Source organism: Oryzias latipes, chromosome 22 (genome assembly GCF_053564925.1).
Source record: "Oryzias latipes strain Hd-rR chromosome 22, Olatipes_Hd-rR_3.1".
Classification (NCBI taxonomy): Eukaryota; Metazoa; Chordata; class Actinopteri; order Beloniformes; family Adrianichthyidae; genus Oryzias; species Oryzias latipes.
In genome coordinates this window covers 15,122,118-15,139,565 of record NC_136258.1, presented here as the reverse complement: position 1 = coordinate 15,139,565, position 17,448 = coordinate 15,122,118, and the positions used below count along the sequence as shown (strand labels likewise).

At 41.6% G+C, this 17,448-nt stretch overlaps 2 protein-coding genes and 2 long non-coding RNA genes across 5 annotated transcripts; 2 read left to right on the top strand and 2 right to left on the bottom strand.

Moving 5' to 3' along the window:
* The first annotated feature begins 93 nt into the window (after positions 1-93).
* Positions 94-2,437, top strand: LOC105356939 (uncharacterized). Of its 2 annotated transcripts, XR_013653173.1 has the most exons (6): positions 94-215; positions 293-364; positions 1,244-1,334; positions 1,568-1,591; positions 1,671-1,826; positions 2,152-2,437. It is a non-coding gene; the product is annotated as an uncharacterized LOC105356939 (long non-coding RNA). The 2 variants fall into 2 exon arrangements; XR_002872594.2 differs by lacking the exons at positions 94-215; positions 293-364 and having other exon boundaries at positions 1,236-1,462.
* Positions 2,438-7,393: 4,956 nt separating this feature from the next.
* On the bottom strand, positions 7,394-8,362 carry LOC110017567 (interferon alpha-inducible protein 27-like protein 1). The gene is made up of 4 exons (XM_020713896.3): positions 8,242-8,362; positions 8,121-8,150; positions 7,823-7,984; positions 7,394-7,645 (listed from the first exon to the last, which is right to left on the bottom strand). The coding sequence occupies exons 1-4, from the start codon at positions 8,327-8,329 to the stop codon at positions 7,563-7,565; spliced, it is 363 nt and encodes a 120-aa protein (XP_020569555.1). The 5' UTR covers positions 8,330-8,362; the 3' UTR covers positions 7,394-7,562.
* Positions 8,363-10,553: 2,191 nt separating this feature from the next.
* On the top strand, positions 10,554-12,740 carry LOC110017568 (uncharacterized). The gene is made up of 2 exons (XR_013653174.1): positions 10,554-10,639; positions 12,068-12,740. It is a non-coding gene; the product is annotated as an uncharacterized LOC110017568 (long non-coding RNA).
* isg12(1) (interferon alpha-inducible protein 27, mitochondrial-like) lies at positions 12,739-16,083 on the bottom strand (the record flags this gene model as incomplete). Its single annotated transcript, NM_001278818.1, is given in 4 exon segments — positions 12,739-13,044; positions 14,091-14,252; positions 14,375-14,404; positions 16,068-16,083. Coding segments are annotated over 4 exon segments (309 nt in total). The 3' UTR covers positions 12,739-12,937.
* Positions 16,084-17,448: the final 1,365 nt, after the last annotated feature.

The following is a 17,448-nucleotide window of genomic DNA, read 5'->3' as shown; positions in this document are numbered from 1 at the left end:
CTATGTCAGCAAAGGTCTCGGTGGACCCACATCGTCGGGTCGACGATGCACTTTGAGGGGGAGAGATGTAACGGGAGTCACCTGTAGGTGTCTCTATACCCATTGTTCAGGGGGTTTAAAAAGGAAGTTGACGTGTGGTTGCTATGGCGCTAGCTTCCTGTGAGAAAGCTGGTGAGCTCAGAGAGCAGCGTGAGTTGGCTCGAGCAAAGAGTGCGGTAAGACTGCTGTTATCCTTACCTGTGGATGATGTTTTTAAGCAGTGCTTGATGTTTTATTTTTTATTGTATGACAGGATCACGGCAGAGGTAGATCCTGCTTTTCTGGGGGTTTTAAAGACTGGGCGTGAGGTTTTGCGACGCACCAGGTATTTTACACTTTTATCACAGCAGAGGTAGATTTTAAACAAATGGTAAATTATTTTTTATCAAATGTTTTTAATATGGTGCTTCTTCTGTTTTTAGTGTTGGAATACTGTGCCCTGCTGTCCTGTTTAAGTTTATGTTTTGTACTTTGTTTGTCCGCTCCTGCCGGAGCTGTCCCAGCGTGATTGACTAATCAAGTGCAGGAGCGGACTATTTACCCTCTGTTCTGTTTGTCATTTTTTTAGTCACTTCCCTCAGGTTTCACCCCGCATGTTATTTTGGTGGGTGCCGTATCCCACCGAGTGCTGTGTATCACAGTTACGTTGCATGTTTTTATTTTTTATTGTTGTGCATGAACTGTGGTTTTTTTTGTCTGCATGCTCCTGTGGTGTCATTGATACGGTCAACATTTTTATTCTACTCATGACGGGGTTTTTGTATTAATAAATCTTCGTAACCTGCTTTGTGGTAGTTTTCCCTTTCTTGGCCCCTGCAACATTGAGAACAAATGATCACCTTATAGATAGACAAAGAGACTCAGTGAGTAAATAAAGAACTTCAGGGGTGTGTAAAGCAGCAAAGATTGGCTGAGAAAAAGTGGGACAGAGAGAAGATAAAAGACCATCAATCTGTTTGCTTTGTCACAAAGCACATGGACGACAGAAAAAGCAAATCTCTACAGGGTAGAGGACTAACACCAGTGAGTGGTTGATGCTTAATAAATGAAAGTGCAATTTCCTGCCTTAAATGAGGAAAACCACATTATTTCTGTACATTTCTGTGCCGTTCTGTTGCAGCAAAATCAGCTAAAGTCATTTGAAGAAAAGAAGCAAAAATGTATGTACATTTTTGCTTCTACCTCTTTTCAAAAAACCTTATAGCTTCCGATGGAGATGTGAACATCTGAAGATCCGGATGGAGATATCCTGGAAAAACAAATTGTTAATTTGTTCAGTGCAACCTACTGAACAGGTAAGTCCAGTCTTTTACCAAGACATGACGTTAAAAACAAACCCCTCCCCTGGATCAGCCCTTAAAAAAGCACGATAACAGAGGAGGACAGCTTTTTTCTGTCCTCAAAGCTACAATGGAGGAACTATGTGGGTGATCACTGTTTTAATCTTATACTTCACATCTGATAAACTGAATTATTACATCCTGGAAAAACAAACATTTTTAATGTTTTTTCTTTGATTGCTCCACAGGTAAAGCTGTTCTCATGGCTGGAGGTAGAACTCCAATGGAACTTCAAATCCCTTAAAATATGTTTTAAACATGAAATCAGCTTTACTTTGGTTTGATTCGCAGGAGGTGTTGCTGCTGTGGTTCTGACCCCTGCTGTTATAGCTGCACTGGGTTTCTCAGCAGCTGGAATAGTAGCAGGATCCATCGCTGCAAAACTGATGGCATTATTTTCAACAGGAGGATTCGTGCCAGGTTTCATAGCACTCCTACAATCATTTGGTAAGCTTGATGTGAATTTCACATTCAGGTTTTACCCAATCTATCTTTTAATCTATGCAGTGCCTCCTAAAATTTTAGTCACAGCATTTCCTTCAATTTTATTTCTGATATTTAAAACTGTTGCTTTTAACCTGATGTGTCTTACTACTTTTTTAAAATTGTTTTCAACTAATTTTTATTTAGTTCTTTTTTACTAAGCACCTTTTGTTCAACAGCATGATAAAGAAAAGTGCTATAAAGTGACTGAATGATTGATGAAGAACTGAAAGAAAAAAACTCAAGACAGATGTTTGTTTTACCTGTAAACATCTGTTGTTTCCTGCAGGCGCGATTGGTTTTTCTTGGAGTGGCTTAACGCTAACTTTTGGTACTGGAAGTGTTTTGGGAAACATGATATCAAGCATCTGCAACCAAACTGGACATGACTTTCCACCAGCTCCTTAGATGTTTATGTTATAATGGTAAATGGTCAATCGCTTAACTTTGCACCACGAATTCCCCACAGTCATAATGTAAACAAATGAATGTTCTTCCAGAATTTTCTGAATATATTTCCTGTTATATTTGTGATTTTCTGACTTTCAGAAGGAAATAAAATGAGAACAATTAAAGCTTTTGTTTGAGTTATGTTGAGTTTGACAAAACCAGTACGGTTCACCCCTGTGTTCCCAGCATAACTTTACACTATGTTTTTGTAAGTTCATGTATGTATAGCAATTTTTCATCATAAACATACATGAACCTAAACTCTTGGTTTATTTCTACAGAGTTAATGATAATCCCAATTTGCTTCATTTAATCAGTTTGTTAAATTAGTTGTTAGAAAGTTCCTCTTCCTTAATGGTAAAGTCCACTTGTCTCCTGTTATAAAGAAAAAGATTTGAAGAGCTGTGAATGTCAGAGAGACAGAAAAGGGGACAATAGTGCAGACACAGCTGCTAAAGTCAAGTTTAACGTTTTTATGGTTTTTTTTATTCTTGCCCTGCTGCAAAGACTCTGGATGAGAATATAAATTTCATTTACATTAAAAAATAATTTACAATAACAAAAGAAAATTAAAGTTAGGGGCGACAGTGGCTCAGGTGGTTGAGCAGGTCATCCAATGATTGAAGGGTTGGCGGTTCAATTCCCCTGCTCCCACCAGCCAAATGTCATTGTGTCCTTGGGCAAGACACTTCACCTTCCTTGCCTCCAGTGTGGCTCCACTGGCATGTGCATGTGCATGTGTATGAATGATCCTGGTGATGGTCAGAGGGGCCAGAGGCGCAAAATGGCAGCCACACCTCTGTCAGTCTGCCCCAGGGCAGCTGTGGCTACAACCATAGCTTACCATCACCAAGTATGAATGAGGAGTGAATGAATAATGGCCACAATGTAAGCACTTTGAGCGTCTGGAAAAGCGCAGATAAATCTAATCCATTATTATTACGATAATAAAGAAAAAATACATTTTTTAAAGTTCATCTATGTTAAGCCGTTTTTAAATCATAATATTAGAAAATATTTAATCTTGATTTTGTTTGTCCAGTTACAGATAATCCCACATTGCTGTTCAGTTTCTATTGACTTCATAAGTTTGTCGTAACCCTTGTGCTATCCTAGGCACTTTAACATTGGGAGTTGGGTCATCAAGACAGTGTGCTGAACCTTTTTTCTTCAATGATTCGTGATCTTCACTGGTGTCCATGGATTACATGAAATCTTTCCACCTTTATCCACCTTTGCCATGGTAGGGAGAACACGTCTATGTAAGGGTGGGGTCATCTAAGATAGCATAAGGGTTGATCGTGTCTTAAATTTTTTTAACCAACCAGTCAGAGTGCAGGACTCAGAAGACCCGGTAAAGTTAGAAAGATAAATCTTTCAATAACTCTTCTGATAAGTGTTCAAATGTGACAGCAAGTCACGTCAACTCAAGTCAAGATGGGCTTCCTGGGGCTGGGATCGGCCCTTCCCTGGCTCTGGGGCGGGACGGGACAACCCTCGGAACAACCCTCTTGGGGCCCCCGGTCGCTCTGGGTGTCATCCGCTTCGGCTGCAGGGTCTGGGGGTGGGGTGGGGGTCTTGTCGGCCCTGTCCTGTGGGGGGGCATTCTGGGGGAGGGGGGGGGGGGGGGGCACTATTGGTACGGGCAGGGGGGGTTGACGGGTCGGGGTCTCCGCTGAGGCCATCGGCGGTTTCCCCGGCCGGTTGGCTGCCTCGGTCCCGTCGAGGCCTGACCAGAGCTCTTCTAGGGCCGGCGTTTGGGGGTGGGGGCCTGGGCTTGCTCCGGGGGGGGCCGGCGCTTTCTGGCTCCCCTCTCTCTGTGTGGGGGTGGTGGTGCTGGGCCTGGGGTGTCTGCGCCTCCGGGGGTGGGGCCCCGGGGCTGGGTGGGCCTGGCCCCCTTGCTGGGGGGGGGGGCGGGGGACGGCTGTTTGACCACCGGGGGACAGTCTATCATCTGTCCCCAACTTACCCCCTTCCTCATATAACCTCATAATAGGGTGAGGGGGTGGGGGGCTTAGCCTGCGATGAGCCTTGGGGGGGGGGGGTTTACTAGGCAGTGGCCCCCCTCCTGTGGTTGCCGTATGGAGTGGGCCCCCCTTCTTTCGGTTTTATTTGCACCTTAGACATGTAGGGCCCTTGGTAGGGGGGGTGCTTGGACATCACTGCCAGCAAGCAGCGGATGTCCTCCTAGCACCCTACCCGCCAATTTTAACCGCACCTTAGACATTTAGGGCCCCTTGGTGGGGAGGGTGAGGGGTCGTCACTGTGAGTAATCAGGAGATGTCCCCTTAGTGCCCTACCCGCCAATTTTAACTGCACCCCCCTTAGTACACACACCCCTCCCCCCTCAATATATACATCCCAACATAAACACACACACATGCACACACACACTCTCTCAAACACACATACACGCACACACATTTTGCAAGGAAGGTGGGACCTAGGACCATCTGTCCCCTGCCTCTTCCCTGGTGGGGGGTACGGGCCCCTTTGCAACGGCGGCTGTGTCCCCGGGGTACCGGCTTCCTGGGCCCGGCGGTGCTCTCTCCGCGCGGTGGGGGGGTTCACATTACATCTGAGCGGGGGGTGTTCGTGTCCCTGGGGGGTGGGTCCTGGTCCTTGCTCCTGAGTGCTGGGCCCCGCCAAATTTCCAACTGTGGCCGAGCCTGGTCGGGCCATATTTACAACACCCCTTGTGGGCCCTCTTTTTTCCCCGGGGTTCCCCCCTCCTGGGCGGGGGCGGCGGGCCCCTGCCTCGCTCCTCCCTGGACCAACCGTGGGCCGGGCGGATGGCTGCCTGGAGTGCGGAGTGGGTCTCCCTTGGGGGGTCCTGGCTCGTACCTGGGGTTGGGGCGGGGGGATGCCCGGAACTCCTGGGTGGTGGTGGGGTGCTCGTCTGGGGCTGTGGGCGTCCTTCTCCAGTGGGGCCCTGTGTTGGGTTCTCCCGGCGCGGCGGGGGGGCTGCTCTCCTGGTTGGGCTGGGGCGGCGCCCTCTTTCCCTCCGTGCCTCCCTGCTCTCTGGCTCTGGGGGCCTTGCGGCGGCCCTGCTGGCCCTGGCCTGGGTGGCGGGCTTGGTCGCCCGGGCGGCGGTTGTTCCCTGCCGGTTCCCGTGTGGCGTTGGGGGGATTCCGGCTGCCGCTGCTGGTGCGGTGGGGGTCTTGGGGTGGGGATGGCTGGGCACTCTCCCTCCTTCTTTTCACGTTCCACCATCCATTTTAGAAGAACATAAACACTCACCTGAGCACAGGTGTTAGCTCAACAGACTGAATGACTGAAATATTTCACACTAGTTGGTTTTAAGGCATAAGTATGCGTGTGAACACTATCTGTTTTGTGTACATGTCGACAGGTGGACATTTTTGCAACTAACAGGTGTGTTTATAACATTTGAGTGTGTGTGTGGACAGGCTCCGCCCTTTTTTTTTTGTTTTTTTTTTTACATTTAAACCTTACCATAATGATTAACAACCAGTAAACTTGTTGCTTTATGCTGCTTCATGGTCTTATCCCCCTTCCCCTCCTATTATCACCCCCTACCCCCCCTCTCTCTAACGTCCCTCTCTCTTCTTCCCCTCTTTCCTTTTCCGTCCGGTCCAACACCAAAGATTTTCAGACATGTTTGAAATTAATAAAGTTTGGCCTCAATTACAAAAGGGGTTTATTCAGACATACCTTTGGTTTGTCTGAAGATTAATAACCCCTCTTGTTAAAGTAAAATATGTCCAACCCAAGAGGCCCTCAGCTCTCATCTGTCTGCCTAGCTGTTGGACAGGACAAGTTAAAAAAAAAAAAAAATAAATAAAAAATGTGACAGCAAGTATCTCAATCATTATGTATTAACATAGAGTTAACTACAAATACATTTCAAAGAAAGATCATAAAAATACCCCTGGGAACATTTTGAAATTAGATGAAAAGATGATCAGAGTGGGACTTTAACATTTGTTTACACATAACTTGTCTGACTGAAGACAAATGTTTGTGATTCTTGGTCTAAAACGGAAAAAAAAAAGGAAATAGTTATTCTACAAGTAAAACCGATAAACTCCACGCTGGACTGAACTTAGCTTTATTAGTCATACTGTGTGGGAAGTTAGTGTTATCAGCAGAATAAACTGAGTACGGCCTGAGAGATAAGAGTAGAACCAGTTAAGGTGTATGTTTGTCATCCTGATGGTGGAAAGTCTTTCTAGGAGGAAAGTATGAGAGAGGATTGTTTCTGTGCTGTGAAGAGGATGGAAGCCTGACTAGAATTGTTCATTGAAGTTATTGCCAGAGAGAGGAATTCAGAGTTGTCCAGCAATAATTTACTTTGAGAAAATTCCATCTAAGGTTTTTGAGTTTATCAGCAGTCCACATCCAGCAGCTTCTGTAGAGGGGGGCCAGACTGACAGAGTGGGGGTGTTTGATAAAGTCGTCCAGAATAATCGTATGAAAAACAGCTGTCATTTCTGTCGTTTGACTCACTCCTCTGCTCTCAGAAAGTGAGTTTAGCTTTTGTTCCTGGACTGTTTATACCTCTGGGGTGGAGATTTGTACAACAGGGTGGTGCCTTTGTGTTGACACCAAGTCAATGGACCAAAGTACTGATGATGGTTGTGGTTTCTCATTTCAGAACAGATCTGTCTGCAAAAAACTTTTTTCTTTTGTTTCTACTGCTCTATAAACATGTTTAAAGGAGTTTTTGGTTTGACTATAATTTAAACATTTCATTTCAGCTTGAAATGTATTAATATATATAAAAAATAACTAAAACACTGAAGGACAGTTTCTACATTCCTCCTCCTCGTCATTAGCAGCAATAACCATCAAACACTCGCTTTCAAAGTTGATATGGAACAAATGTGGATATCTTGCATTTACCAGTTTTACTTTGTCTTTGTAAAACTTATTTTTGTTTTGCTGGAATCAAATAAATTATTTTTCACAAAGCAAATATAGAAAAGTCTGTTAGCTTATGACTTGAGAAAAATCTACTTAAAAAAACCAAGAAAAAAACAAAAAAAAAAAACAAAGGAGGTTGTTCTTTTTCTAAATTCCAGAGGAATCAATCAGTTTTTTGAAAAAGTAGACAAAGAAAAGATAAAAATCTTTTTATTTCTTTTCCTCTTTTAAAGACAGTGTTTGTCCTTTCATCAGGATAATGATTAAGCAATTCATTTTACAGATGTTGTCAATTATTCTAATTGACAGAAGTAAAATCATCCTCAGTCATGTGTTCCTTGTGATCTGGATTGTTTTTCTGTCTCAGATGAGTGCCGCCAGAAATCCCAAAGCTCCTCCAACACTCCCCACGGCGGCAGTGGCAGCACCTGACAACCCAGCCATACCTGAAGGAGAACACAGGGTAGATACTGTATGTTAGGCTGTAGAGATGCAGAAGTGTGACCACCAGATCACACACAGTTTCCTCAACTCTACTTTGGGTTTTCTATGACCAAAGCTTGTACAAACAGCTTGTTTCCTAGAGTCTAAAAAAATCAATGTGATTTTCAGTTTGTTCTTACCGGCTGACTGCAGAACAGCCACGGCACTTCCAGCTGCCACCCCTCCACCGTTAGCAACGGCAGCTGCTGACATCATGCTGGCTGCATAGGATCCAGCAGCAATCCCAGCCGAAGTGAAGCCAACAACTCCGAGGACAACAGGAGCCGCCACCACAGCTCCACCTCACAGAAACAAAAGTAGACTCTCCTTAAGGCTTAAACATTAGGGATGAATCCGGATTGAGCTGCAAGTTTCGGACAATTACATGTGGAAAACAAGGAAAACAAATTATTCATAAAAACAACTGTATTGTTCTACCTGCTCCTGCAGCAACAGCCGCCAAAGTCACTGAAACAAAAAAACAAACAAAAAAAAATCATTAATGAAAGATGAAGAAAGGAAAGTCTAATCATAAATACCAGCTCCTCTCTGTACTCACAGAGTCCCATCGTTTGTCTCCAGAAGAAATATCTGATGACTGACTTATAAAGGATGCAGAGTTCAAATGAAACTAAACTCTGTACCATAGCTGCCCCCTACTGGACGAGTTAGTTTCGTTTTCTGAGAATGCAACTGAACTATTTTGTGTTGTGAGCTGCAGTGCTGTCTGTAAGGTTTCATTTCCTTCTAACCAGGAGAGTTGAATGATTTCCTGAGTGAGCAACATTCCATAGAGTGGATGTGTCAGACTCTGCTCCTCCAGCATTAAAAGGGTTTCATCCTCTGTGTTTGGACACTGCAGGGTCCAAAGTCCAAAGGGACTAAAGAGAAAGTGTTTTTTGAACATCGTGAAAAACCCACTATGATAAAAAATCATGTTTTTTTTTGTTTTTAACATGTTCTTTTGGCATTTTTCTGATGAAGCAGGCCAAATACGAAGACATTCAAGCTTATTATTGAATTTCTGAGTATTTTGTTATTCACATCGTTGTAAATCAGGGGAAAACTTTAAAAAAGTGCAGTTGAAAAAGATTGTAACTGTGACGTAGAACCTAAGCTGGACTTCCTGCTCCGCTCCATTCTGATGCATCCACCTGCAGACGACTAGAATACAGACTACATCTTCTTCTTCCACATCTGGGCAGTTCTCTGACTCTTAACTGAGAAACTGCATGCGGGACTCAACTTTTTATTGTTGTTAGTTTTGGCCTCCTTTCTACTGAGTTGTTTTGTTTTGATGTTTGTCGTTATTACTGAGGAAAACCTTCAGCATTTTGCTGATACACCCTTAAGTCACAAATTCAGCACAAAACGCCACAGAAACAGACAAGGTCAGTGGAAATAATGAAGAAAGGCTTTTCTGGATCCTTATTAACAGTTGAATTCTCTTCAAAGTAAAAGTCTTGAACTCTTTTTCTTTAGATGATTCTATTCTAATCTTTCTGAAACCAGTCCTGCTTTTTTGGTCCATATTTTCCTGTTGTTTTTTGTAATAAATAATCTTGCTTTAACTGTGTTCCATAACAGACAGCTTGTTTGTGTTAAGCTCTGTGTGCCATTGCTATTCTTTGAATTCTCATGGAAAACTGTAATAAATATATTACATAACTTTAAGTCATTTCTGCCCTACTCTTTGCTTCTCTTGGGTTTTCAGCTTTAGGGTTGTCTTTTCAGGAGAATCTAAAGACATTCTGTTCTAAAATGCCACCTATAGATAGAGCAGGTGAAGGTATGAAAACACCTGGAGAAACAGAAACAGTTTGAGTGATATTTTTAAAGAAGCCAAACAATAGATCTGACAGGTGGCATGGGAGCAACACCCATACAACACAACGAAGGCATCAAGTCCAGCCAGTTTCAGATTCCATTCCTTACAGCTCTCTTTAGAAAGAAGAAATGTTCAAATTGATATTATAAAGGAGTACAAAGGTGTGTGGAAACTTTTTAACCCATAACATTTTGTGAAAGAAGATTCACCACCAACAATACAGATGCATTTTTAATTAGAGTATGAGAAAGTTTTCTTGATCATAATTCTTTCATCCATCCATCCATCTTCCTCTGCTTATCCGGGACCGGGTCGCAGGGGCAGCAGTGTAAGCAAAGATACCCAGACTTTCCTCGCCCCATCCACTTCCTGTAGGTCGTGAACAAGACCCCAAGATACATTTTTCATAATTCAATGTGTACAGTATACTGTTTCTTGGTACTGCCCTACCTCCCCTAATGTAATGAAGTAGGGGGGAATATTTATTAATCTTCACTACATACATTATACATGTTACAAGAATGAGCAGTCCAGATCAGTGTCAAAGTAGGACACTTTTAAGATACCTTTTATACAGTTGGAACGATTAAAACTACATGATAATGTAAAATCTAAAATTATACTAACATCATACAGCAGAACGAAGGCATCAAGTCCAGCCAGTTTCAGACTCCAATCATTCCAGCTCTTTAGAATTATATATACCAGCGTATGTAAAGATAATTATGTAGACATTAAAAAAGAGTCCAGTGGGTAGTTGAAAGATTCCCCAGAGAGTTTGGTCCATAGTGACACGATAGCATCACGCAGTTACACTTGAGATTACAGATACATATTTAATTAAAGTAGGTATGTATATAATGTTACTCTTATTTATAATCAAAAAACTCAAACTGAACTTTAAAGTTTTTATTACTTAATTTCTATCTCTATCACTAATGTTATCACTATTTAATTTGAGGAATGGAAGAGATGGAAGATATGATCTAAGGGGAGGAGGTGAAAAATAAAATCAGTGGCCTCAGATCAAATGCTCGGGCACACTTGAAGGGAACTGTGGGGGAAGTGAATGTTTTCAGCGGAATAAACTGAGTCTGGCCTCAGAGATAAGAGTGGAACCAGTTGAGAGGTAAGTTTGTGATAACGATGGTGCATGGCAAGTCTTGGTTGTCCTGTTTTCTACTTTTTTCGGGTTCTCACCTTCAAGTTGTCTTTTTTAACCATTGTGCTATCTTAGATGACCCCACCCTTACATTGACGTGTTATTCCTACCATGACAAAGGTGGATAAAGGTGGAAAGATTTCATGTAATCCATGGACACCAGTGAAGATCACAAATCATTGAAGAAAAATGGTTCAGTTATGTATCATTAATATAGTTATTCTATAACTAAAACTGAAAAACTGCACGCCAGGTTCAACTTTTTATTGTTAGTTTTAACCTCCTGTTTATTGAGTTGTTCTTTTTTGATGTTGGTTGAGGAAAACCTGCCTTTTGCAGATGGACAGTGAAGTCACAAAGGCAGCACAAAACATTCCACGTCGCCACAACAACCGACACAGTCGGTTGAAATACGGTAATGAAGAGCGGGCCTTTCTGGATTTTCATCGTTGAATTTTTATCAGCTGAATTCTCTTCAAAGCAAACGTTTTGAATTTTCCTGCTTTATGTGTTATATATTTTGTATTTTAAAGCCAGTCTGTTACGTCTGTTTTTGTGATATATCATCTTGTTTACATTGTAATCTATTACAGATAACATTACTTTGGCCTATGGCTGGACTACTGGTGAACTTACCCCACCTTGTGGCGAGACTGATGAACTACATCCTCATTGTTCTGTCAACGCCTGCTGGTCACTGAACAAAAGCAAAATCAATAAATAAGTATGATGTGTTTGTTTATCCATACTCCAAACATTAACCCTTGTGCTATCCTAGGCACTTTAACAGTGGAAGTTGGGTCATCTAGACCCACTAGACAGTGCTCTGAACATTTTTTCTTCAATGATTTGTGATCTTCACTGGTGTCCATGGATTACATGAAATCTTTCCACCTTTATCATGGTAGGGAGAACACGTCAATGTAAGGGTGGAGTCATCTAAGATAGCACAAGGGTTAACCCTTGTGCTATACTAGGCACTTTAACGTTGGGATTTGGGTCATCTAGACCCACTAGACCAGGGGTGTCAACCTCATTTTCACTGAGGGCCACATCAGCTTAGTGGTTGTCCTCAAAGGGCCAGAAATAACTTATAGATGTAACTAAATGTAATGAAAAATAAACGTAACTACTCCTTAATGTTAAATAACTCATTATTTATTTATTATAACTTTTTAAAGTGACAATTACAGTTGCATAGAAAACATATGTTTGCTTGTTATTTTAGCATAAATCCTTTTACATTTGATTCTGTCAGGTTAGGTTATATGGACAGTGTTTCAGTCCTAATGTATAGTTACTCAATCCAATATTTCAAGTCTGATTCCCCCTAGATATGACTAAATACACACCAATTTTTATTTTAAGAAATTAAAAACTTTTATGGTCTCGCAGGCCACATGAAATGACATGGAGAGCCACATTTGGACCCCGGGCCTTGAGTTTGACACATGTGCACTAGACAGTGCGCTGAGCCTAAGCCTGTGGACATTGTTTTCTGCTGCCACGTCTTGGATATTTGTCAATTCCACTTTTTTGTCTAACTACGGTACTTGTGGTCTGTCACCGGGATCGGTTCATGTCTGGGTCAGATCAACATTCAGACGTGTGTGTGAGCTAGCCTGCCTGCTGGCTTCTCGCCAAGTCTACAACAATGTGGAGTAACTCTGCGTGGATTCTACTTGCCTGGACCATCCTCTCTCTGGTCAAGCATCCACTGACAGCTATCGCTGCCCTCGACTTCTTGAACTCCATCCGACTCCACTTGATCAACCGGCCCCCACAACCAAATAAGGATTTTATCCCTGATTTTTCAACTCACCTCTCCACACTTTCACCCAACCTATTATTTTTAGGCAATTTGAAAATTCACATGGACAATGTCAGCAACACCCTCACTAAAGATTTTCCATCCTTTCTGGACAGCTTTGATCGCCATCAACGTATCAACTACACAAAATGGGCTATATTGTGTTGTGTTTTAATGAGAAAATAATAGATATTTTTTCCCCAAATTGAATCCACACAACCTCAAAACAGTTTGACAATAATAAACATCAGAAACGTTTTGCTGTAGACTCTTTTTATTTTGATTTAATTTTTTGATTTCGAAACATTTGAGTGAAAATGTCAAAAGTGAGTTGATTGTTATTTACACTCAAAAAGAGAAAATGTCAGCAATGACAGAGCTTGGTGTCAGAACAAATGTTGATAACAGGTGTTGACACACAACATCCATTCTTTAACATTGCGGTCAAAAAAAAGTCATTTGACTTTACGGAAAAAGCTGCTCAGCCATCCCACTGCAGCTCCCACTGCAGCGCCGCCACTGGCTACAACTGCACTGGCAGAAGCTGACAGACCAGCAGCACCTGCAAAACATAAAGAAGCAGTTAACGTCCTGCAGAAACCTCAGTTCCAACGATCTAAAACTATGCCTGATGTCAGTGTTGGACTTGGCAGTTTGGGGACCCAGGGGAACAATAACATGGGGCCTTCTCCACCGTTACATGAATCTTTTTTTTTATTTTTATTCGTGCCTAAGTGAAAATATCCACTTTTAGACAGAATCAATGACAAAAATCCAAATGTTTTGATAAGCATTTTAAAACTGGAATCACATTAACATTTTAAAGAAATTTATTTTAGATTATATAAATCTTTTTAATTTGGAAAAATGCACAAAATGTATTGAATGCACGAATTTGTTACCCACTCACTTTGTAGTTTGGAAAAATGTCTGTTTACTGTCAGGTTTTATTAGAAAAAAATGTAACAAAAATACTGGAATAAAGGAGCAAAACAGTAGCCTACTGATGTGGAGGGGCATCGGTCTCAGGAACTCTGCTTCATTTTAGCGCTTTTCTGAAAATCTCTGCCAGTGTTGCTAGATAGAGGCAGGCTTTCCAGCCCAAGTACCAGAACCAACAAGAAGTAGCCCAAAATAATTATCCATAATTAATTATCCATTAATTCTTACTCCCCAATTTGGTTGAAATGTTTAGCTGTGGGCCCCTAGAGTGTTGGGGGCCCCAGGCAATCGTCTACCTTGGCCTAACGGTACGTCGGCCCCTGACTTTATGAGTTTGTGCGTGATGCACAGCTGACAGCGTTTTTGCAGTCTTTACAGTTATTAGTGCTCTGAAGCAACACATTCAGGTACAATTCTTTGAATCCAAATACTGTATTTTCTGCACTATAGGGTGCAAAAAATGGACAGAGCGTCTTTTAATCCGGAGCGCCTTTATGCATTGATTTGGGTTGTGCTTACTGGTGTCAAAGTGATTTTGAAAAGTTTATGGTGCTTTCACTGTTCTGTCAAAATGTCTGCATTTTGCTTTGTCAAGATCTGACATTAATTCAGAAGCAGACCCTTCATTGACGCCTTGTAATCCGGTCTGCCCTGTAGTAATGGTACCTGCAGATTGCAGCACAGCCACTAAGCCTCCTGCTGCCACGCCTCCTCCGTTAGCAGCGGCAGCAGCAGACATCATCCCAGCGGCGTAGGAACCAGCTGCTATTCCCCCAGCGGTGAAACCAATGGCGCCCAGGGCAACAGGGGCCAACGCAACTGCCCCCACTACACATGAGAGAGATTGTGGTTTTTCAGTGTGTATATTCATCTTACAATGTTTGGTGGGGCTTTACTGACCCTTAATCAAAACTTCACTAAATGATTTAAAATGCCTTTAAAAGTCTTACCAGCTCCGGTTGTTATAGCGACAACTTTTCCTAAAATAAAACACAATGCAATCTTTAAGGCATTACCCAAATATAACAAAAACTGCTTTACACTTTCAAAATAAGAAAGAACCAAAACAAAACAACAGAAATCGAGGGCGGCCATGTCTGCTCAAAATATTTTTTTCCAGCTTCCAAAAAAGAAAAAAAGAAAACAAAACTTAATATCTCATCATCATGAGAGAACAACCCTAGTTTTCTCCAGATAACAAAAAATAACTTTTCCTTATTTGGAGATCAGCAGGAAAACTTAGTTTGTAGGAAACGTGAACTGAAATGGCAAACAAAGGATGGCCACTAACTGATCAACTTCTTATGAAGGAGCTCTTCTGAGCTCTCTTATGAGGTGTCTGCTGATGAGGAAACCGGACACTCTGCTAGACTGCCACACTTTTACTCCCTTAAGACTTTCGAGGAGCAGAGAAAGATGGCAGATTCAGTCAATCTCACCACCCTAATAAAAGTAAAAATTGAAATTAACATTTTAAAAAGTTTTTTTTTTGTTTTAAAGCAGGGGCCAAGTATGCTCCTGTAGGTTCTACTTAAAGTAAACATAGAGGGTTTTGTGTTTTTTACCAGACAATCTGTTTTATAACTGCATACAAAGATATTTTGCTCAGATTTGGAAGAATGTATTATCCCAAACTTAGAAGTAAACATACAAATCAATGTTATTGATGTCATGTTGTACTTTGAACTACATGGTTTGTCAAAAAACAACAACATGTATATATATAAATTCTAGTTATATTGCCAAAAACAAGACATTTTCTTTCACACGGTGGATGTTTTTATGCTTTTTTTATTTTGGGAGGCGTGCCAGAGCACTGTATTTATAGTTTTTCGGTCCTGTTGTCATTAGTCTGATGCCAATAAAGTTTGAAGGGAAAAAAACACGACCGCAGTAATGGTGAGCTAAGTTGAGAAACAGGTTTTATTTCGTGATAAGGTCTGGGAAAGAGATCGTTTGCGTCACTTCATTTTTAAAAGTGAAGATTTCCAAACATCCACATTCAACTGTATCCAATTATAATTTCCATTAATGATGTAATTCACCAGTTTTCTCATTTTTTGTCACTTCACAGAGCCTCTCATATACTGCACTTCCAAATAAAAAAATGGGACGGACGTCAAAGACAAATATGTCGACTGTGTTTTTGAAAAGATTTGCCTAACTTAGACAACCTCCCAAGAAAGTTATTTTCTTTCGAACAGAGAGTGGTCGCTGCGGCCGCACGCGTAGTCAAGCTCGCTATTGTGGCACAGAGAGTTCCGCCGGAAGCGCTGCGCATCGTCGCCTCCCTCCCTAAATATAACTCAGCAACATTTACCGTAATTACCGCAAAACTCCCGCATTTCAAATGAAGTGGCGCATGATGTGACCAAGAAAAAAACAACGGTACCTCACTTCAACACAGTCTTTTGCCCTACTTATCAACATTTATTCGACTCCATGCCTTTTATAAATTAGAATTCTACCTTTTCTTTGTACATTTTGAGAGGAACTACAAACCGATGACAAGAAAAACGCAAAAACCTAAGAAAAATAAAGGATTAAAAAAAATTATCTATTTACTTTTCAGCAGACGTGACGTTTTTCGTACAAAACAGGGTCTTAATAAAAAGGTAAAGGAAACAAAAAAACTCTACTTACCCGTAGTCATGATTTCCTATTCGATGAGGATTCCAGCTGGTGCGCAGGCGCAGTCTGCTTTGAGAGGAAATCGACACGCATGATAAAAAAAGAAAAAGAAAAAAAAACTTTATTGACAATAAAAAAGTACAGTATTCATGTGCAACCAAACCACACTTCCTAGAGTTAATCATTAATGATATCCACATAGAAAATGCAACGATAAATGAGTAAATAACTTTTAAACAAAACATTTTCTGCAATTTTCGAACAAACAATAGAAATCTAGAAACCACCCTGTTGGACAAATCATTTTCATCATACACAAAATACCCACTTGGACCTAAATGAAAGATACACATTTTAAAATAATTTCAAAAATGCACCCTGTTGGATTTTCAACGTAAAAGATTTAAATTTTAATCCAAACCATGTATTTTCTGTTCATGTGAAACAGAAATATTAGAACATATCTTTTATAGTTGCAATCAGATCAAAATATTCTGGACTAATATTCATAATTGGTTGTCATTCATTAAATATTCCCTCTTTCTTTGTGGAAAAACCTGGACCTGGAAGTTTCTGATGTCATCAATCTTACTATTTTGTGCAAACACTTTATTCAATAATGTAATCTAGCCACAGGGGTTGCAAGCCAGTAACTTCTGTGCCGGTCCCAAGCCCGGATAAATAGAGAGGGTTGCGTCAGGAAGGGCATCCGGCGTAAAAATTGCCAAATAACCATGCGAATCATCCACAATAGTTTAGACATACCGGATCGGTCGAGGCCCGGGTTAACAACGACCGCCACCGATGCTGTTAACCTACAGGGTGTCGGTGGAAATTTGACTGCTGTTGGTCGAAGAAAGAGGGGAGGCAGAAGGGTCCGTTGCCAGAGAGAGAAGGGAAAAGGCAGGAACATAGGTTTGAGAATAGGGACTCTTAACGTTGGCACAATGACAGGGAAAGGCAGAGAGCAGGCAGACATGATGGAGAGAAGGAAGGTAGATGTACTGTGTGTGCAGGAGACAAGGTGGAAGGGCAGCAAGGCACGTAGTATTGGAGGAGGATACAAACTTTTCTATCATGGTGTTGATAGGAAGAGAAACGGGGTAGGAGTGATTCTGAAGGGGGAGTTTGTAAACAGTGTTCTAGAGGTGAAAAGAGTCTCAGACAGGATGATGAGCCTAAAGTTAGAAATTGAAGGGGTGATGGTGAATGTAGTCAGTGGGTATGCGCCACAGGTTGGCTGTGAGTTAGAAGTGAAGGAGAGATTCTGGAGTGAGTTGGATGAGGTCATAGAGAGTTTTCCCAGAGGAGAGAGAGTTGTTATTGGAGCAGACTTTAATGGGCATGTTGGTGAGGGCAACAGAGGTGATGAGGAGGTGATGGGCAGGTTTGG

What these genes read in the sequence shown, in the direction of transcription:
- LOC110017567 (XM_020713896.3), bottom strand. Translation starts at nt 8,329, where the DNA reads ATGGTACAGAGTTTAGTTTCATTTGAACTCTGCATCCTTTATAAGTCA. An exon ending in GAGACAAACGATGGGACTCT is followed by an intron (nt 8,151 to 8,241) that starts GTGAGTACAGAG and finishes TTTTTGTTTCAG; the next exon opens with TGACTTTGGCGGCTGTTGCT. An exon ending in GGCTGTTGCTGCAGGAGCAG is followed by an intron (nt 7,985 to 8,120) that starts GTAGAACAATAC and finishes TGTTTCTGTGAG; the next exon opens with GTGGAGCTGTGGTGGCGGCT.